The sequence below is a fragment of the Channa argus genome, chromosome 15, assembly GCF_033026475.1.
Source record: "Channa argus isolate prfri chromosome 15, Channa argus male v1.0, whole genome shotgun sequence".
NCBI lineage: Eukaryota > Metazoa > Chordata > Actinopteri > Anabantiformes > Channidae > Channa > Channa argus.
The window spans coordinates 19065852-19087442 of record NC_090211.1 but is presented as its reverse complement, the minus strand read 5'-3'; the positions used below and the strand labels follow the sequence as shown (position 1 = coordinate 19087442).

The 21591-nt window shown below is 40.2% G+C and overlaps 3 protein-coding genes across 8 annotated transcripts; 2 read left to right on the top strand and 1 right to left on the bottom strand.

The window, feature by feature from the left end:
* Positions 1-449: 449 nt before the first annotated feature.
* Positions 450-7555, bottom strand: znf598 (zinc finger protein 598). Of its 2 annotated transcripts, XM_067476200.1 has the most exons (13): positions 7537-7555; positions 7281-7455; positions 6179-6291; positions 5388-5517; positions 4698-4909; positions 3903-4120; positions 3690-3783; positions 3307-3494; positions 3106-3181; positions 2144-3009; positions 1752-1917; positions 1459-1606; positions 450-1207 (listed from the first exon to the last, which is right to left on the bottom strand). In XM_067476200.1, the coding sequence occupies exons 2-13, from the start codon at positions 7452-7454 to the stop codon at positions 833-835; spliced, it is 2760 nt and encodes a 919-aa protein (XP_067332301.1). In that variant the 5' UTR covers position 7455; positions 7537-7555; the 3' UTR covers positions 450-832. The 2 variants fall into 2 exon arrangements, with proteins under 2 accessions (XP_067332301.1, XP_067332300.1); XM_067476199.1 differs by lacking the exon at positions 7537-7555 and having other exon boundaries at positions 7281-7530.
* A 1849-nt stretch (positions 7556-9404) lies between these two features.
* tmem11 (transmembrane protein 11) lies at positions 9405-11833 on the top strand. Its single transcript, XM_067476213.1, has 2 exons — positions 9405-9512; positions 10801-11833. The coding sequence occupies exons 1-2, from the start codon at positions 9466-9468 to the stop codon at positions 11315-11317; spliced, it is 564 nt and encodes a 187-aa protein (XP_067332314.1). The 5' UTR covers positions 9405-9465; the 3' UTR covers positions 11318-11833.
* A 1567-nt stretch (positions 11834-13400) lies between these two features.
* On the top strand, positions 13401-18699 carry dhrs7b (dehydrogenase/reductase (SDR family) member 7B). 5 transcript variants are annotated; one of them, XM_067476203.1, is made up of 8 exons: positions 13408-13536; positions 13898-14010; positions 15087-15276; positions 15472-15590; positions 15990-16200; positions 16344-16436; positions 16533-16685; positions 17677-18699. In XM_067476203.1, the coding sequence occupies exons 3-8, from the start codon at positions 15123-15125 to the stop codon at positions 17880-17882; spliced, it is 936 nt and encodes a 311-aa protein (XP_067332304.1). In that variant the 5' UTR covers positions 13408-13536; positions 13898-14010; positions 15087-15122; the 3' UTR covers positions 17883-18699. The 5 variants fall into 5 exon arrangements, with proteins under 5 accessions (XP_067332303.1, XP_067332304.1, XP_067332306.1 ...); XM_067476205.1 differs by having other exon boundaries at positions 13436-13713; positions 13937-14010; XM_067476201.1 differs by having other exon boundaries at positions 13436-13713.
* The last annotated feature ends 2892 nt before the right edge of the window (positions 18700-21591 follow it).

The following is a 21591-nucleotide window of genomic DNA, read 5'->3' as shown; positions in this document are numbered from 1 at the left end:
TTACGTTTGTCATATACCTATGCTGTAAATCATATTTGCTGCTAATTCCCTTGAGTCACTTGTATTTCCTTTAAGGACAAATCTTACTTCTTTTCTGTACCAAGCATTATGATAGGAGTAATAACTCCTTAGAACAAAATGGAGGCTCGAATAGAAACTACTGGTAATTTCAGTGGTGTTGTTTTGCTACTGATCCCTGAAAACAGAGGGGAAAAGGTTGAACATATAAAACAAGTAAAGATGTTCTTTTATTGTTTTCAGCTGAAACCGTGTGGAAGAGTCAATCATCCCATTAACCAGATGTACTGGTGACGGATGGGAACATGAATAAATGAATGTGGTTTACATTGAAAAACTCAGTGTGGACCAAAATTTGTTCTAATCCCTGAAGCAGCTTACGTCCTGTCACTCAACCTCCCACAAAAACAGAAGCAATAAAATTAAATAAATATGGTTCTAAACCAAACAAGTCTGTATTTATTTTTGTTTGTTAACCAAGCAGCCCTGTTGGGGAAATACATACATACTTTATCAAATGTGATGCTGACAAAAGACATTTGTCATTTAATAAAGTACAAGCACAAAGCAAGATACAAAAATCAAATCATTACTTGTAAGGAGCAAAGCATTCTTCAAGTAGAGATCGAACCTCTTTCATTAAATAAACAGACACTTTTGTTGGATGCTGCAGATGCTCAAAGGGAACACGATGGGCCAATCGTGTGCAACCGTCAACACAAACTAAACACACCGTCTTAAATTCCCCTTCAGTGTGAAATTTAGGTCCCAAGATCCACGTCCTGAGACATGGCCACACAGGAAAACTGAGGGACTAACTAATGATGCGGCTAATAGCCTGCAGGGAAGGGAATTCTTCACTCTCCCCCATGTGCAGGGTCTTGTGGGAGTTGAAGTCTTTGGGGGCCAGTACCTGTCTGCAGGTGGGGCATACCTGACAGTCCAGCTCAGCTGCTACATTAGCCACTGTGTTAGGTGTCTGCCAAGCGTTCTTCTTGTTCTTGTTTTTCTTTCCCCCTCCAGCCCCAGACAGTTTCTCCAGGGCCTTACAGTCTCCGTGGGCGGTCAGCAGCTCCTGCTGCTTGCCAGTGTCTGGCAAGAGCACCAGCAGCTCGTTGAAGATGCGGTTAAAATCCTCCCCGAGCAGGTCCTTACAGCTGCGGTGATACTGGGCCGCAGATATCACACCCTGAGAACAAAGAGAGGGTCAAGAGTTGAGCAAGTAAACATATATTTTATAAAAATATTATATAAAATGTATTATTCACTAACTAATGAGTGGAGGGAGGTTGTCTGAACTAAAATATTTATATATAATATACCATTATTAGTTTGCATAATTATAGATAAACAATGGAATAAAAATGGATGAATAATGGATAAGAATCTTTAAAAAAAAAAAAAAAAATGATCACAGTTTGGTTCAAATGTGGTGAGTACCTGTCTGAACTGTGCAGAGTAGTTTTTGAACTGGTTGAACTTGGACTCATCATTGTGGAGGCATTTTCTGATGGACTGAATCAGCTCCAGGTTTCTTTGGTTGAAGTCGTCTGGCACCAGGTAACCACTAGTGATCACTTTAGGTGGCCTGAGAGAAAACGGGGATTAAAAAAAATAAAATAAATAAAAAAGATAAATGTATTAGTAGAAAAGAGAGACTCCCAACAGACTCAAATTTTTCTCAACCATAGACAAGTTAAGAGGAGGTCGTGTATTAACCTCCTCCTGCTTACGGGTTGACTGCAGAAAGAGCAGGCTCCACTACATTGCTGTTGAGCGGGATGCCGGTGAAGCCTGGGGGAGGCTTAGGGGTCAAGTTTCCTAGGCCGGGTGGAGGTGGAGGTAATGTAGCGGATGGGGCAGGAACTGAAGCCTTCGTCGGAAAGGAAGACTTGAAGCCTGACAGTCCAAAGCATTTTAGGCAACATATGATAAAATGTCTTAATCAACCATTTCTTTAACACTTGGCAAGTAGAATGGCCACATTTTTGTTCATGCCACAATTAATATTCTGTCTTTCTTCTTGAAATAAAAAGTGACTACGTATACTTTTAAAGAAATACTACTTTCTGAATGTGTGACAAATTACCCAATTTCTTAATTTGAATGTTATGTTGTGATGTACCTGGTGGTGGTTTCTTGGCTGTGAGAGCTGGAAACTCCTCCTCCTTTTTGAGAGGGGGATCAGAGTTGAGATGAGGAGTGTCCGCTTTGTTGCTGACAGGTGGCGATTTCTCAGGGTGGCCGTTGGCCAACCCGCTTGTTAGTGACACGGAAAGAAGTTTGTTCCGAGTTTGCTCGGGCACGTTCTCCTTTTGTGCTGCCGTTTCCACTGAGATTGTGTTTACAGGTGTTGTCATTGCAGGAGCTGAAGACACACACACGGAAGGAGCAGCCATGTTCTTCTGCTGCTGCTTTTTCTTCTTGCTCGTTTTTTCAGCGTTGGGGGTTGGATTTGAAGAGGTGGCAGTCACAGTAGAGGGTTTGCTGTTGCCGCCTTTAACAGTGAGCAGAGAGGAGATATCCAACATGGTGGGCACTGAGCGGAACTCCTGCTGCGTCATCCCTCCACTCTCATCATCTGAGGAAGGAGGAGAGCGAGTAAATGGTGCTTTCCCATTCTCCCCTACTTTCTTTTTCCTCCGTGAGGAAGAAGACGTTGTAGAAGGAAGGAGTTGAGGGCCAGGGGTTGCAGACGAAAGCGAAGGGGTAGGTCTGGAGGAAGGAGGAGTGTTAGTGATGGGTTTAGCTACAGCAGTACTGTTGGACCAGGCAGATTTGGTGCCTGCCACGGGTTTGAGATGCCGGACTTTGGACACGAGAGCTGGAAAATCCTCCTCTAGGAAAGATGAAGTCTTCTTAGGCTGAGCAGAGTACACTGGGGTTATGGGGATCGCAGCAGCAACAGTTGACAAGCTAGGAAATTCTTCTTCCTTTAGAGGAGTGGGGGCAGCAGGGGCTGCCGAAGCTGCCACGGGAGCAGGGTTAACACTGGAGGGACACACACGAAACAACAGAAAAAGCATTTCAGCAACCAGTATCTATAATGAGAACTTCAGTTTGTATTGTGTGTAGAAACAACATTACGTGATAGTTGCAGCTGTGGCTCCCAAAGCTGGAAAGTCATCTTCTTCCCTTGGATTAGTGCTCTTCATTGTTCTCACTTTTAGAGAGGCGACAAGTGAATACACGTCAAAAATCACACTTTGTTCAGCTAGAATCACTGGCATCCCATGTTGCAACCAGGCAAATGGAGGAAACTAACAAAATAAAATTCAAGTCAATCACCTGGAGGTTTGCTTGTTGGTTTGATGTGTCCGTTTCTGTGTCTGGGTTCCTCTGGTTCTGTTCTCTCGGTCCTCTCCTCTCTGCAGTGTTTGGGAGCGCTCCTCTCCTGCAGTGCTGCTCTCTCCTCCTGCCTACGCATTGCCATGGACGCCCTCAAAGCAGCTTCCATCTGCCTGTCCTCGTCCTCTCTGCACGGACAAGTTCATGCAGACCACACAGCAGATATACATGTCAAAAGTCCAACAACAGCACATGAGGAAAGCACTGGAGAAACATTCAATACTGAATAGAAAGGAATGTAATTAAATCATTTAAATGTGGCCCTGGATGCTGATGTCTATGAGCATTTATGAGGAAACATAGCATTCCTTGTTCAGACTAACCTGGAGTATCTCCAGCTCTTCTGTCCCCCATGAGGTCGTCCTCTTCCTCCTCGATTTGGACGCACCTCCTCATAGTCCTCACTTGTCACCAGACCTAAACAACACATATCATTTACTTCAAGATTACAGTTATATTAAAACAATCTTCATGGAAAAGTTGCAAAAACCATCTTTCTGAGTCACACACGCACACAAACACACACACTTTCCGACCTTCATTTCTCCTCTGTTGCCTCGGGGCGTAGGTAAACTGCAGGTCGATGTGACGGTTCAGCCGAGCCTCTGCCCGGTTCTTGCTGTGTGCTGAAGCCTTGTGGGCCTTGTAGTCGATCTCAGAGCGGAATGCGTGGGTGAACTGTTCTGTAGCGCAGCGGCCTTCCTCGCACAGATAGTGACTCTCTCTGAAGTGCTCGCTCAAGTATTGGTAATCACTGTTGACAGAAGTTAGCTTAATCATTTCACTTGTGAGATAAACCTAATAAGTAAGGTTCAGACAACGTGATAGCTAGGACACATGGCCGCATGCTTTTTTTCTGATCAATAAGCTCCCTAACATTGCTCCTTTGTTTCCTCACTCTTGGTGACAGCAGTACCGACAGCTCCTGAGTCTCTTCCACAAACATCCTGAACGATCTCCTAAAGCAACCATGGCACAGCTTCAACCGCTGCACTAAGTGGTGAAATTCACCATGTTCCCTCCTTCTTGGACATAAAACTATTAATGACTTCAAGCATCTGTGGAATCAAACTAAAACTGACAACTTGAACTTTCTTCTGTCACTCAGAATGTCTTTGGTTCACAAACGGATTTAACTGCTGGCTGGACCTGTTGCACTACTTTTAACAAGAGGCAGATGACACTCACTGACATTCACTTCTACCTGGATTATAAAAACGTTGGACAAAAATAAACTTAAAACAAAAAGGGCAAAATAATATCCATACTCCATTTCAACAGAGAATTCACAGTAAAATATACTCTGTAGTGTTTAAAAGAGATACACACACCTGTAGTATTCCTGAGAACCATCAGCATCACAGAAATGGCAGAAGTAGTGGTCCCTCCGCAAATGTTTCAGCAACTCATCATTATCAAGGTAACGGTCATCGCAAAACTTGCAGAGGGGGTGTCCTCTGTGACTGGTGTCATCTGGGTCTCCGTGTGTTCTGTGACGAGCCAGTTCCTTTCGGTTGTACCACTTGCGCTCATAGGAGAAGATCTGGTGAGAGACGTTTTTTATCAATTAGAACTTACAATGAAAAATGAGCAGTAGACAATTTAAAATTGAATTAAGTTTTCCAAAACTGAGAAAAAAAGGCAAATAAACAAAGTTATATTTTTTTTAAAAAAGGATACTTTTATTGCTAATTAATGCCTTTGTTGCTTGAGAGGTTATGACCCAATCTATTTAGTTCTGTGCCTGCTTTTAAGTATTTTTAGGAACATAAGATCAGCACCTACATAAGAGGTCAGTCAAAGCAACTTTGATCCAACTAACTTTGATCTTCAGTTATAGTCACCAACTCATAACAAGTGTGCAATCATGGAAATACACAGACATACAGCATAAAGCTTGTTAGTTCTACAAGAGCGTTACCATGCCCACTAAGATCTTGTTGGCAGAGTAATTTCTAACAATGGTCAGACGTTACCCATTAGCCTGATTAGTATGTTTGAAGTGTAAAAACTGGGTAAACCTTGAGATGCTTTGTGCAGAGCTTGCAACTGAAGAGTTCGTGCTGCTTCCTCATGTGTTGCTCCAGCTCCTCAAACCGGGAGAATATTTTAGACTCTGGACAGCGGACGCACTCTGACAGGAGCAGACGCCTGACAATAAACACACAAACCGTGTAAAGGAAATTAAGTTTGGGTTCGAGCAAACCTATGAGCAGTCGGACAAGATTTAATCCAAAACAAGTGAGCTTCTGTTAAAACAGAGACGTCGCTACAAACGACATAGTCAGCACAAACATTCTTTATGACTAGCTTTTAAAAGTGAGATAGAGAAGTAAAAGTAGTAACAACGAGAATGCAGGACTGAAAGTTGTCACGACAGGGATGCAACACTGGAGGATCTTCTTAACATACGCTGCCACTTTCAGTCGCAGTATTTCTATGTGTGGTTATGGATGTTTCCTCCATAAAAACCATATGTGCATAGCATTAGTTACTTTACGTCTGATTTTGTGTATAAAATACCACATGGAAGATAAAATCATTGTCAATTTGGTTTCTGTAAACTGTATGGAAGGAGCCTCATTTTTCTCCTGCGTAAGTTTATTTGGCTCTCGTTTTAATTGTTTTGCATACCAAACAAAAAGACATTAACAAGATTTCTCTTCTCTTTCTCTTATTCTGATTATGAACAGAGACAGCCAAATGTTACTAATGGTTAAGTCTCCTCTAATTCTTGTTGCTGACACCCTTAAATTAGTGACCAATTTCCAAATGTTTCCAGTCTATGGGCAACACAATCACAGTGGATCACCTGTATTGGGCAAAGATCTTCTCATCACCAAAATGTATGTCGTGCTTCTTCTCACAGGGGAACTGCTGGTAGGGCAGAGACGAGAAGGGCTCCAGCCTTTTCACAAACACCACCTGAAAATAACATTACAGTAAGGAGATAAGGAGATGCTCAGCATATCAAAGTCACTCGCCCTCCTCGCTCAAAAGGTGATAAAAATAATGTTGCACGCTGTCAAAAATAGACAAAATGCACATTTTAAAGCAGCGGTTTTTAAATGTGCTTGAAACCAAGTACATCATAGAAGCTCAAAAGTCTGCTCATGTACCAAACAATTGCCAGTACAGTCCATTCGCACTTAATGATTGACCACATTCACCAGGTCAATTTGGCATCAGCAACATTAAGCTGCAATAACAATACCTAATAAACTTGTGGTGTTTCACCACATCTGTATTCAAAGGTAGATGACACATAGATTTACTTTTAAAAAGGAGAGCTATATAGGGTCAGGCCCTTAAAGGAATATCACTATCGGTCTGTGTTGACAAGTTGGCTAAAGTCCATTTAACTACCTTTATGTGAGAGAGAAGATTTCTACTGAATATGGAAATTATTGGGTATTTAAATACACAACAACCGAGAACAAAGTTGTTAATTTAGCAAGCCACCCATTTAATTCATTGGGTGATGTGGAAGGTGACAGCACAGGGGGTTTACTACAATCCATTTAATTACGAAAAACTTGTTCACATTCAGGAAACGAGATAATGCTTGCAAAATCAGTAGGACTAGCAGACTGCCAACTATTATTCGCCACTGTGCGACTTTAGCTACAGCTAACTAGCGAATGTCAGCGACAACGTATTTAGATACACTTGCTAAAGTTAGCGTTAGCTACATTAGCTAAGCTAATGACAGCGACAATAAATAGTGTGAACAGACACATTTGGTTGGTAAAGTTGTACATTCAATGACAGCAATTCGTTTCCTTTACTATAACCCCAGCTACACTTTAGTGTAATGATATCAACTGTTACTTTTAGAAAACAACTACTGGGACTGGGCCTATCTAGCACCACCAGGCATCATCCCCGACGTACAGTAGCCAAGAGATGCTCACCTTGTCGAGCTCCTCCCGGCAGACGGCGCAGTACTTCTGTTCGCACAGCACCCGCATTTTGGTGGAGCAGCGGTAACAAACCGGGTGGTCGCATTTTCCTAAGGCGAAGATATCGACTTCCTGGCAGCACAGAACACAGTTCTTCTCTGTCTCTTTTGTGGTTGTTGAAGCCATGCTGGTAAAAAAAAAAACGATACACAAAGCTGCCTTAATATTATGTGTTATTACGGCGAAATGCAGCCGCTGAAGTGCTTACGTAATTGTGAAACTCTGCTGTTGCTCCGTCACGCAAGTAATCTACCAGCGATTTGTACAGCATATGGATGAACCGACCGCCCTCTGCTACAGCGGTGCTTATGCCCATCCCACGTTTTCCATTTGCGTTAGCTGTCACGCCGGTTCCACGTGTGTGGATCATCAGGGTGCGCTGCAAAAACCGCCCGGCCGGAACGGTGCCGGGTGGGAGTGGTTTCCGTTGTATTTCAAATCGGAACCAGAAACGTCCCGCGATGCGTGTGCTGATCTGAATGCGCGGTACACGGCGTATAACAACAGATGGGCTCTCGTAAAACATAACCCGTATGTTTTAGTTTGGTAAAACATAATCCAAATACAATATATTCTAATGAAAAAGCATGTTAAGACATACGTTTAATTTATTAACCACTAAATCAGGATGGATCAAAAAGTCAATATAACATATTCATTTTAATAGGCTTATCGACAATGGACAACATAAAAGGCAAAGGTCAAAGGCGTTTATGACGTCGTGGATGACAACATCCGTACGCTTATACGTGATCTTTTTAATCTAACTAACCTCCCAATACACAACATAAACAAAAACAGAGGAATCCCTGGTTGGCTCATACAACGGACCTTTGAAGTTTGCCCTTGAAGTTTGTTGAACTGGTTGTCGTAGAAACAATGTATATAGAAAGTTTGTAGAAGACAAGCAGTATAGCTCATCTTTGGAAAAGAACAGACACAGCTATAGGAGCTACAAGGTACAGCCCTTGGGGAATTAAGGAATATCCATTATGTTTTCTGCAGTGTGCTTCTGCGGGTTATTGTTGAACAGTCTCATGAGCACAGGCAATATGAAATATTTTTATAATTACATAAATCTGTATTTACAGCTGTTTTAGGGTTTTTCGGTATTTGCAGAACTTTCTCTGAATGCCTTAAATCTGCAGTTAATGAAGATGTTTTAATTGGGATATATATTTATCTAGCAGGCCCACCAAAAAAAAATATCATCACTGCCCTTCAGTGGTCACTTACAGTAATTACATCTCATTTCTATATGTGAGGACAAATATAATTAAACTGCCAATAATGCTGGCCCTACCCTGATACAGAAATAATGAGATTATTTACTGAGTTCCTGTGGTAACACTATAATGCTAAATGACTGGACATAGTTTAAAAAGGCACACACCTATTTAAATAAAGGTCCTACAGTTTACACTGCACTTAAGGACAAAAACCACATGAAGTCCAAGGTGCTGTCTGTCAATCTATGGAGTCAAATTTTGTGGCAAGGCATAAATCATGCCTTCATGCACAGTGGCAATACTTTTACAATAAAGGATGTCTGGCACTAATAGGACTTTTCCAAGAGCTGATCAAGGCCGAAGTGAGTTTCTGGCATGAAGGACATTAGTCAGGGAGGTTACCAAGAATCCAAAACCTTAACAGAGCTTCAGAGGTCAGTCATCTACATCAATCAGGCCTTTATGATAGTGATTAGATGGAAGACACAGCCCGTTTGAAGTTCAGCAAACAGCATTTTATAAGACTTCAAGTGAATGAAGAAGAAAACAAGACACGAGAATGCACAAAATGTGAGTATGCCTAAGTCTATCAAATACAACTTTTAATGCAGAATAAATCTCATGGACATACACTATGTTACACTTACTAAGCATCTCTTTTTAACTATGTATATATCCTGTCCTTTTTAAACAAATGTATCTCCGTTATATTTACTTTGAATATGGTTTGACCTCTCAAACTTATATGCTACTATAGAACACGTAAAGCCAGGTACTCTTTAGAGCACAATGGGAATTGAAGTACTAACTCGGTTTCAAGGGATGAAGATTATTGTGTTGACACACTACATTACCCAGAAGGCTACAGAGCCTCATACGTCAACTGCAATCACGGTTGTATCTCCAACATGGCGTCGCTGGGAAGGAGGCGCGGTGTCCCAGTAAGCAGGGAGAGGTCAGTTACTCCACATCTTGGTCATTAAAAGGGAACGTTTGGAAAACATTCGTGGTTTTGTCGATGTAACCAATTGTCAGATCGTGAGCATGCATACCGTTTGGGATTTAACGTTAAATACCAACGCGATAAGTCGCATTTCTGTCTCATGGTTAAGCTAATGGTAGCAGGCTAACGTGTACGGCTAGCTAACATTAGCGAGCAAACAAACGAGCAGCTCATGTGATCTTTTGCTCGTTTCACATCCAGCGGCTAACAGTGAGAAAAGTTGCGGTTAACCGTGCGGTACCACGGTATGTCCTGGTTCACACGCTAGGCGATCTAACTTAATAGTGTTGCCCGTTGTGTTTGTCGCCCTGTTTTTAAAAGTAAAGCGGTCTGAACATAACGGTAGCTCACCAGTCCTTCAACTTTCTAATGTTACCATGTAAGCGAGTTAGGAAATAATATCTATCAGACTCTCGGTTACACAACGCTACTGGGTCGGTGGTGTAACATTGATTTTCTTTTCCCCCCAACTTCAAACCCTTCACCTTGTTTAAGCCAATGCCCCGTTGTCTTTGACGCTTGGTATTTTCCCAAGTGGGTTGCGTTTATCCCATCAACATGTAGCTGCTGCAAGGCCTCAGCATGTTGACAGTGTTTGACACGTCTCTTATGTTAAATGACAATTTCAAAACAAACCTCGATTATATTCTGTTTATTGTTGTGTGAGGAAAGAAGTGGCCGAGTATTCAGCAAGACTATCGGCAGTATCGAGTTAGTTGTAGTAAATGTTTAGCAAGCTAAAGTATCAGCCGTTTGTGCTTCTAATGTTAGTTTTAGTTTTTTTATTTACTGGTACAGTATATATGATATATTAATTAACATGAAATCAGATGAATTAGTCATGCAATTGCATAAAATCGTAGCAAATGTTCAGGCAGAAATAAATAAAAAGCCAATAATCAACATTCATACACTGTATACAGATTAAGATCTGAATATTTCAAAATAGAAATGTTCCTAATATATTTTTTGAAGATAACTACAGAATCACTAGGAATTGAATTCTGCATTCTATGACACCAACTTTTAGTCCACATTTTACAGTATGCCCGTTTTTACCTGCTAGTGAGACAAAGTACTTTATAGATTTTATTTCAATAATGGAAACTAAACTGAAATTTAAATGTGTCAGCAATATTTTAACAGGTTGATGCAGAGATGTAAGCAAATCCGTGTCACATTTGCTGAGTATCTGGCCATAAACGTATTCTTCCCTTGCTGTTTCTCTGTTTCTGCACAGAGGAGTGATGGCTGCGACAGACTGCTACATTGTGCATGAGATCTACAATGGGGAGAATGCACAGGACCAGTTTGAGTATGAGCTGGAGCAGGCACTGGAGGCCCAGTATAAATACATTGTTATTGAGCCCACACGCATTGGAGATGAGACGGCCCGTTGGATTACCGTCGGCAACTGCCTGCACAAGACGGCTGTGTTGTCAGGTGCTGCCTGCCTCTTAACACCACTTTCGCTGCCCATTGAATATTCGCGATATGTGGCATTGCCCGCCGGTGCCCTCAGCGTGGCCTGTGCTGCCCTCTACGGGATTTCATGGCAATTTGACCCCTGCTGCAAGTACCAGGTGGAATATGACAGCCAAAAACTCTCACGGCTGCCCCTGCATACACTCACCTCCTCAACACCCGTGGTGTTGGTACGCAGGGATGACATCCACAGAAAGAGACTCCATAATACGATAGCACTGGCTGCCCTGGCGTATTGCGCCAAGAAGATCTACGAACTGTATGCAGTATGAGTGCACTTTGAAGAGGGTTTAAGAACCAACAAAAAAAAAAGGAAAACACAGAACCTATTCATCTCCAAGATGTAAGGAAAGTGGAAGTCACGATCAGGCCCAGCAGTTAGCGCCACATGTGTGGTGCTTGCTTCCATTTTGAACTTTGATCAGAGGGATATAGTTAAACTAGAAGGAATAGTTTTTTTTCCCTTACATTTCTTTACTTCTATGTGACAACAGCAGCACACTTATATCCATAGTACCCATCCGCCTCCTCCCCAGTGATCTCCACCTGCATCCTTGACACACAGATAGCTAGTGCACAAGGATGTAACAGCAGTTCCTTTGGACTGAAATGTATTGCAGTTAAAACAGATGTGTTTTGAGTACCAGGCTCTTTCCCCTTTCCGTCGTAGTTTTACTGTACCCCTTCCTTGCTGATCAGCACATCACCCTTTCATTAAACATTAGGATATTTCAAACTCACTTTTCTGTATTTTATTTTACTTTTTTCATTAAATGGATTCTACACGATGTCTGGAAAACAACAAAGAGCTGCAACTTATTTCAGATTGTGTCTTGCTCATGTAGATTTTATTGTTTAAAAGAATGCACAGTCTTTTGTGACAATGTGGCTTAATGTACTTTTTTTTTTTTTTTAAAGAAAAGGTAAGAAAACATTTTACACTTGCTTCTTGTGTATTACATTAACATTGAGCCAAACCTTATCATGGGATTTTTTAAAAATGATAAATTTTGCTTCAGTTTACCTAATACCTACACACTGAAATCTGTCTTAGCACAAATTTTGTGTGTATCAAATGGTGCTTGTAAAGAGTTACCACTTTCAACTGGTAAATTCACTTTTCAATGGGTAAGAATAGAAATTTAGAACAAGAGATAATGACGTGAATCTTATCTTGACCCCCACACAAAAGTAAATTTTACTTAAACATCTAAATGTCATCAAGCTCCATCAAAATTGTATCAGAAATAAGTTGTAAACTTATTTAACTACTTATTTCAGAAATAAGTTGTAAACTTGTTTCATGGTTTGCAAACTGGTGAGACAGAAGTATTCATGATATCAACTACAAGAGCTCGTTCAGCTTGGATGTGTGTTGGACTGCCACAGGAGGGCAACAAAATATATTTATGCCCGCAGGCTCCTAAACCTTCTAATGGTACAACCTTACAACATGTATTTTATGGCGAGGGGAAAGTTTTCTGATTTGAAGCCAGAGCAAACTAATTACCTGTCACCTGATTTGCTGCTGACTACTGCTAAGCTATAGGATATTGTGGCTTTTTTTTGATGTATTATCCGTTTATATACTACAGCATTTCTGAGTCTGGTGGCATGAGGATGCCTCAGCATAAAGGTGCTATTATGCATTAGGACAACTGGATGTCAGGTCAGTCATTTTCTATATGATAAAAACTACCACAGACTTTCTTACTCAAACTTTCTTTTACTTTTAAGGAATATTTGATCAGGTAATTAAAAAAAATGTATCCATCGTTTCATGGATATGCACAATTCAGGTTGTTTGCAGTGATGGAAAGTAAACGTGATCAGTGGCATAGTCAGATTTAAAAAGTAGCAACACTACAGAAATACTGCTACAAGAAAAGGTCTTGCATTCAAAATAGTACAAAAATATCAGGAAAACAAATATTTAAAGAACCAAAGCAAAAGTATTCCTGCAGAATTATTTTATGAATATTGAACATTATAGTTTAAAATTATTGGTTCATTAATGTGTTTGAAGTTTGGGGTACATAAGTTATATTTTAATTAAATGTAAGGAAGTAAAAAGTACAGTGTTTTCCTCTAGTATAATATAAGCAAGCTATAAAATGAAAATACTCAAAAGTAAATAGTAAATAATTTACATACTAAAGTTTTTTAAAGTTATGTCTGTTTTAAATATGAACAAAACCTTATATGACACGTACAAATAAAGCTCTGCAAATATATCCAGCTGCTTGTGTTTCCCTTATACAGACTCTAGCCATGGATTAAAAAAAATATATAAAATATTCATTACCAGACAAAGAGAGAAAGCCAGAGCCAAAAACGTAGATGCTCTGTCGTAGAAAGACTACAACTCCCATGATCCCCCGCGGCGAACAGCCGTAGTCGAAGAACGTTCCGGTGACCTGTCGTGGCGTGGGCTTGTCAAAATCAGACACCCCGGGAGCGACTGTGTGTCGCTGGCTCACGCTTCTGTCTTGTAAGTTACCACCATAAATAACCCAGGCGAGTTTCGACAACAAAGAAGTAGTTATTTATTAATTAGTTAGTTGTTTATTACACTCTGGACGCTGGCTAACGTTAGCATTAGCGCATATAGCTTCACAACTGCGTGTCGATGCTACCAAAAACTACGTTTCTCAATTAGCGAGCTAAGGTATGTGTAAAGTGACTGCAGTATTTATGTATCTGTACTTTAATGGTAGGCGAAAGCCAAAAACATTCAAAGGATCCATACTATTGGTTTTTTCACGTCTTTTTCATGTTTTTTCATTTTACTTTACTGTTCACTATTAAAACTAAAATTAGCCTCATGGCGTTTTAATGTGTCTCTAATGCAGGGAATCCCTGCACTACCCACTTTTGATTACCTGGTTCAGGTGTGTTTGCTCTTTCTGTTACTCCCCATCTACCAGTACATCTTCCAGCTTCTGATTGAACACACCTTATCCAGGTAATAACCATTGGTTAGTTTGGAAAGTAATCAGGGGGAGTGTTCCCTGAGAACCAGGGTTGCAAATCTCTGCTTCAATGAACACCAATGTATACTCATGGTACAACAATCAGTCATAACATTATGAACACTTACCTAATTTTGATTAGGTCCTGACTTTGCTGCAAAACGTATCTGCCCCCCTGAGGCATGGACTCCGTTAGATGTCTGAATGAATGTTATGGTATCTGGCACCAAGTCGTTAGTAGCAGATTATTAAAGTTCTGTATGTTTCTAGGTTGGACCTTCACAAATCAGACTTGTTTTTTTCCCCAGCACATTCCACAGATGCACGGTTAGAAATGAGATCTGGAGAATTTAGAGGCCAAGTCAACACCTGAAATTCAGTGTTCTGTTCCTGAAACAATTCTTGAACCTTTTTTGCATTGTGTCAGGATGCATTATACTGCTTAAAGTTTCATGACGGGTTGCACTTGGTCAGCAACAATGATTGGGTGGGTGGCACATTTCAAAGTAACATCCATTTAAAGGACAGGACCCATGTTTTCCCAGGAAAACATTGGCCAAAGGATCACACTGCCTCCACAGGCTAAACTGCATCTTGGTGCTGTCGCTTCCCTAGCTAAATGATGCACACAGCCATACGTGATGTAAAAAAAAAAAAAAAACAGCGATTCATCAGACCAGCCCAACTTTTTCCGTTGCTCCATGGTCCAGTTTTAAAGCTGTAGATTATTTTTGTGGTGGATGCAGGTCAGCACCCTGAACAACCTGCAGCTAAACAGCAACATATAGATGTTGACAAAATGTTCACTGCTGCCCAATTTATCCCACCCACTTCCAATTGCCGTTGTAGTGAGAGAATAAATATTGTTTTCTTCACTGGTCACTCTGGCTGTGCTGGTTGTTCATGTCCTGCTTTGGAAACTGGACATGTTAAGGGGGCTCCAGTAAAGTATCTGGACATTAAAACATGCACATAACCTTTTTTGGGTGACTTTTTATTTGAATGTTGCTATATTGTAAATGCACAGTTGCGAAGCACTTTTCTTACCGGAAACATTTTGTCTCTGCAGGTAGCTCAAGTCTAGCAGGGAGGCAGATCAGCAGCCATGGATCGTGTTATGGGAGGAGGAATACTGCCTCTGGTTTTAGCAAGTGCGGGGGTTTTGTTGCTTTACAGCATACTGCGCCGTCTCGGACCAGCAGCTTCTCTGCAGGATGCTGTGGTGGTCATCACAGGGGCCAGCTCTGGACTGGGGAGAGGTCTGACTTCTACTAATAATTTCTTTTCCACTTCAGCTTAAATATATTATAGAAGCTCACTAAAATCAAGTTGCACTGACTTTTCAGCAGTTTAGTTAGTTAGGCCACTAGTGAACTGATTAGCTGGAGTGTGTTAGAGTTTTGTGGTATCTTGATAATTCACCATGAATGATGCGTGTGTTTTTTGTGTTGAAGAGTGTGCACAGGTTTTCCATGCCGCAGGTGCACGGCTTGTGCTGTGTGGACGAGATGCAAGCCGCCTGCAGCAGGTTGTCCAGAAGCTGACAGCACGTTCACCAGACACACACGGCAAGGTGTGTACACTGAGCTTCACCAATTGGACTAATAAGCAATTAGCCATTTAAAGCAACATTTATTACGAACAGTACCAGAGATATGACAGTAATGGAAGGAGAACATTTGCTGGCCAGAAAGCAAACATTAATGGCCAGCATCTTAATTCTAAGCTACAGGAAAGGCCCATTTGAGTTTTTAAGTTAAGTGAAATTGCAAAAATTTGCTTATTTTCTCAGAGAGGTGAACAAACAGGCTGCTGCCACTTTCCCTTATCTTACATTGTAGCTAACAGAATTGTGGTTTGTTGGTTTTCCTTGTTTTTTCTTTTCTGAGGACATAATGCTTTACTAAAGTCTGTGCATCAACCATTATTTAAGATTGACTATTTAAGATGTTATCTTTTGTTCGGCCACAAGACTCGAACCCCCAGCACAGTAATCTTCGACCTGGCTGACAAAGACACAGTGGAGGGAGCTGCGGAGGAGATCCTAAAATGTTACGGCCAAGTGGATGTCCTCATCAATAATGCCGGAATCAGTTACCGTGGGAACATACTGGATACCCACCTTTCAGTTCAACGGGAGGTTATGGAAACTAATTACTTTGGGCCCATTGCTCTTACTCAAGGTTAGAGAGAAGCACCACACGAAGCATGTAAAGTTTTATTGCTTTTATCTGAGTGCTTATCTCAGTGCTTTGGGCACGTTTAGGAGAACTACACAGTGAATGACATTAGTGAGTTGTTTCTCTCTTCACTAATTCTTTCATAGCTCTCTTGCCCTCCATGGTTCGCCGGCGAAGTGGCCACATTGTTGTCATAAGCAGTGTCCAGGGCAAGCTAGCCATTCCATACAGATCAGCTTGTAAGTTGTCTTTACACACAAATATGCAAAATGATTCTCGATCTATTAGTTGACTGGAAATGAAGCAGGACTCTTGTTTGTGCACACTGTGGTCAGATGCGGCCTCCAAGCACGCCACCCAGGCCTACTTTGATTGCCTAAGGGCAGAGATCGAACGCTATGGGATCCCAGTAACTGTGATCAGTCCTGGCTACATTCGCACCAACCTGTCGGTTAACGCCGTCACAGGCGATGGCTCCAAACATGGAGGTGAGTCAGAAAAGGCAAAAAAGTTTTTCACCAGACTGAACCACAGCTGATTCCTGTAAACAAAACAAGGCTTAGCAAAAAAGTTCTAACACTTTATGTGTCAGAGTAAGTGTGCTGGGAAATAACATGTTGTGATGGTGTTAATACACGTGGCTTTAGCATTGCAACTGTCCAGCTGTATTTATTTTGTTAAGGGTTGTGGGCTTGCTGGAGCAAATCTCAGCTCTAATTGAAAGGGCTGAGAGGTGGAGGAGAAATCAGGTTACTGTTGGATTTCCCATTATCACGTTTCTTGGGCGTACGTATCATCTGAGAAAGCTGATTTCTCTCAGTACCCTAGTCCCTTAAGTACATGTAAATGCAGTCATTGCTGTACTTGTTATTAATTACGTTTCTGAAGGTTTACAGTTGGAAAGATGGATGTAAGTCAGTACTGGAAACTGCCACAAGCTTCTTCTATGTCATCTTACTGCTTATGGTGACGTGTGCTAGTATGATGGCTATGAATATTTTTAGCGAAAAAATTGTACATGAACAAAAAGGAGGAGTCGCAGGTTATTATATGCAATTTTGCACCATAGGTAAGAAAACAACTTTCAATACTACATTTAAATGTTTTACAGACTTTAAGATTTCCTAGAAAAAATATGTAGCTTACAGCTTTCATTCCTACATTACATTTTATGAGGCTCATTGCCAAGTGAAAAGTTTCAGTATTAACACCGTTGACCTTCATACATCTATAATATACAAATCTACAGCGAGTGAGTGAATGAATGAATGAATGAATCTATTTATAAAAATGTATTAACAACTTCTAATGGATTAAAAATAATAAGATATAAGATTCATAAGTATAAGATAAACAAAATAAGAAAGACAAGGCAGATAAAAGACAAACATTCACAATGGCAGTATGTAAGAAACATCTTCGCAGTTATTGAACAATTTTCTGTTGTGTCATTGGTTCAAAATCTATCGTGTCTTTCAGTTCTGGATAAAACCACTGCTCTGGGTTCGGACCCCAGGGATGTGGCCCAGGCAGTACTGAAGGCTGTCCGTCAGAGGAGCAAGGATGTGGTTTTGGCAGGACCTCTGCCCTTGCTGGCCATCTACCTCCGCACATTGTGGCCTGCACTTTTCTTCAGACTCATGGCCTCTCGTGCTCGTAAGGAGCAGAAGCCGAAAGATGAGTGAGCGCTGGAGGAGACTCAACGAATCACACAGTTGGAGGCAAATGGACCAAAACAAACTGATCCACATGGAGCCCAGAGTGACAGCAGATGTGTACAGATGTGAGTCTTCAGTAACACTGTTGTCAGTGTTATTACTATAGCATCTGAAACAAAAACCTAAGCCTGTAGTCTCTGGGACTTGGAGGTGAGTGTTTGTTGTTCTGATCTGTGGTCGACCAGTCAAAATTTCAGTTTGTCCAGAGAAAAGTGGATTCAAAATGTTTTTAATTTATCTGCACCATGTTTGATTTAGAATTTCCAGTTTTGTTGTCTGTCAGGTCTGAAATGTTCAATGTCGTTGAACAACCGCTACGTGTCTTATGTTGTCCCACTCATGCAAAACATCTTTAACAGCCTACAGTGCAGTGTTTAAAGAACTAAAGGGAAGCTGATTGATTTGTTAGCACCACACTGACTTGCTGGGAGTTCCAGAAATTAGGAAACCTTTAAGTTTGAAGCTAACTCTGAGCTTGTATTAGTCTTTCTCTAAAAAACCACCTGTTCTCAGTTCCTCATTGCGCATCCAAATTCAGATAGGGGAGCAGATTAAAAACCCTGGTTGCATCTTAGCCTTTTAGTTTGTTCTTTCCTTACTTACCATTGCTGCTTTTGTGATCAGTCAGCCATCAGCGTACAGGCAGAAACACAGAAATTACATATAATATAATGGATTTATCCTCTGCAAGCTATCAACTATACACTGTGACTCTGTCATTTCCCCTTTAACTAAAATCACCTGAAAACATCAAATAAAAATTGCTTTAAATTTTTAAATGACAGTGATGTGATTGTTTGTTGAATTATTCCTGTTATACATTATATCTGAGATAATGTGATATTTCTAACTGAGAATGGTTGTAGTGCAGTGACTAAAAGTGAGTTAGACAGTGATCAGGTTGTAACAGAATTTCAGTTACTAGGTTGAAATTGACTACACCAATAAAATACAGCTATTTAGTGGTGTTTAAGAATGTTAAGTGATGTTTCAACTACAAAATCAAAATTGGTGGCTCAGAATATAAGGTTATGTGTCATGTGTTTATTTTTATTTGTCCTCATCAGTCTACAGGTTATAATTGCTGAATACGTGTTAAAAAAAAAAAAGGACAGGATTTTAGCATTCTAAGTCTACTTTTAATTAACTATGCGTTTATTTACTGGCTCTTTTTATTGTCTATTTAAAAAAAAAAATGTAACTTGTAGCACATTAAAAAATAATGGCCCATATGAACAATGAGATGGTTTTTCTCAACCTTTAAACAAGAACCTTTCCCATTCGTCACCCATCACTTACATAGTGTCTTGCTGTTAAAAGGGAGAAATGATTACAGCAAGTAAAACTAATTTTATTTTTCATTTGGTGACCTGACTAATGTAAAACAGACTTGGCAAAATTACAAACCTGTTCTTTTTTTATTTTCTAATTTACCTGTTGCTGTGCTCCATCATAGTATTGTGGTTTTATAGTCGCTACCTTTTCTTTTCTCATCGTGAAGTGACTGATCAGATTTAAAAATCAACTCCGAATTACTCCTGCTGCAGCATTTTGGATTATCTGAGCACACGCACAATATGATTCTTGTTTAGGCAGATGATGGACCTACAGTTATGTTAACAGTAAAATGCAAAGAGTTAAAACGAGGCATTTGTCTGAGCTGTGGTGCAACAGCTGACAGCTTTGCGTGTTGTACACAAAGCACACCATTAAAACCCATTCTCAAAAACAGTTAATACACTCGGAGGAAGGAAATGCTGCTTATCTGCCTGACGAAAAACTGCAAAGTTTTTTTTTTCTCATCAGTTTAATTTCCTGTTAAATCTGTTTTCAGTATTTCGACACTTGGCCAGTCCAGACGAGCAGCGTCACAAGCCACTGTTCTATTCTCGTTGAGCTAATTGAAGGAGTTCTGTTTTACTTAGTTTTCATTAATGGGGGCAGTGGTGGAATCAATGAAAACAGACAAATCCTTAAACTCCTAAGAACCCAAATGACGCCCACTTGTAAAAGTTTGCAATCAGAGTGGTTTCACCACACAATGAATACAAGAAACAAGCGGATTTTATAAGGATCTTCATACACAGAATAAAAACACCTTTTACAAACTGAAAACTTTTAGTTTTTTTTTTCTCCTTTTTTTTTTTTTAGATGTAATCTTAAGTTAAACAGAACACTTTCTGAAAAGTTAATAAATAGTCCAAATAACCATTTACATTATGTTACAAAAGCGCAGTAAATACTGGAATTGACATTTGTAAAAATAAACCCTTCAACAAAAAGACACAACAATAAAACAAACATACCAGATTCAAAGACAAAACCTGCTGTTTACTCCTCACTAAGACACATCTTCACTGTTTATCTAGTGTGAGAAGATGAAACCTTTTTCAGATGCATTTCAAAGATTAGTCATCACAAGAGCTTTTCCATTGTAGTCAAACGCTCCGTGGTTGCTTAAAGGAGGCTGAGTGTGGAATGATGACGAAAGCTCTCCTGCAATGTACAACTAGGGTCAACATGTTGAGACGTTGACAACTGATGCTGCTGCTAATGTGAAATGTGAAAAAGAAAAAAAAAAACTCTGAATCTGCCCTAGTGTTCGGCGTCAGCACTCATCAAAAGAGGATTAGTCAGAGCTTTACTAGTGAATAAAAAGCCTCGACGTTAAAATAAGCAGTGTCTCAACTATGACTTTAGTGTTTGTTTCATTACATGCTTCTTACTGCTCTCACTCTGAATTTAGAGAGCGGAACATTTTAATTTTAATATTTAGTCTGCCACTAAAAATGTATATGTTGGTCGTTGAATTAAGGAGTTAAAATTGACACTGTTGTAGCTTTTGATTTGAAATCACTCCCTTGATTGAACTAATACAGGACTTTTCTCCTGTCACAATGAGAAACAGCAACTGAAAGCCAAAGCATATGGAATAATGAGTTTGTATCATTTTTTTACTGCCCGTTTCTGCAACAACAAACCAATCAAGTCAATTTCAATCACTAGATCTCTCAGCATACCTTTAAATAAAAAAAACAAAACAAATGCCACCATGCAACTGGTGATATGATGCTTGCACAAAATTTCTACTATCAAATGCAGCCAACCAACGAAAGCGGCCTTTTTTTTTTTTTTTGTGCACAGCTGTAATAAATGAACAACCTTATTGCAAACAAAGCGTGGCAGGTTACGTTGCTAAAATTCAGCTCCAAGCCGAACTGATAGACGAGAAGCATGTGGAAAGAAGGGAAACAGCAAAGGATTTGACTTCTACCTGCCCTGCAACAACTGAAAGCCTGTACAAAATATCTCGCTACATTCAACCATTTTTTTCACTGCCATTACTTGAAAATTCATCTTCCAGCAACTACTTGCCACCTGCTGGGATGAAATCTGCACATTGTGGTGGATTTGCACATTTTGGGGGTGGGGTTGAGCTATAAGAGTAAAAGTCAGACAGACAAAGAGCAGGAAAAGACATAGAAGATGAATGAATATTTTTTTTTTTGATATGGCATAGTAGTTTCCTGTACATGAGGTTGTGTTTTGTAAACTAAAGTGTTTTTTTAAAGGGAATTTCACCTTGAAAAACAGTTCAGTGAGACCAACACGTTTTGAACAAGGCTCACTGTTATTATTGCACTTTTACAAAAAGGGCAGGGATGGCTTTCTTTGG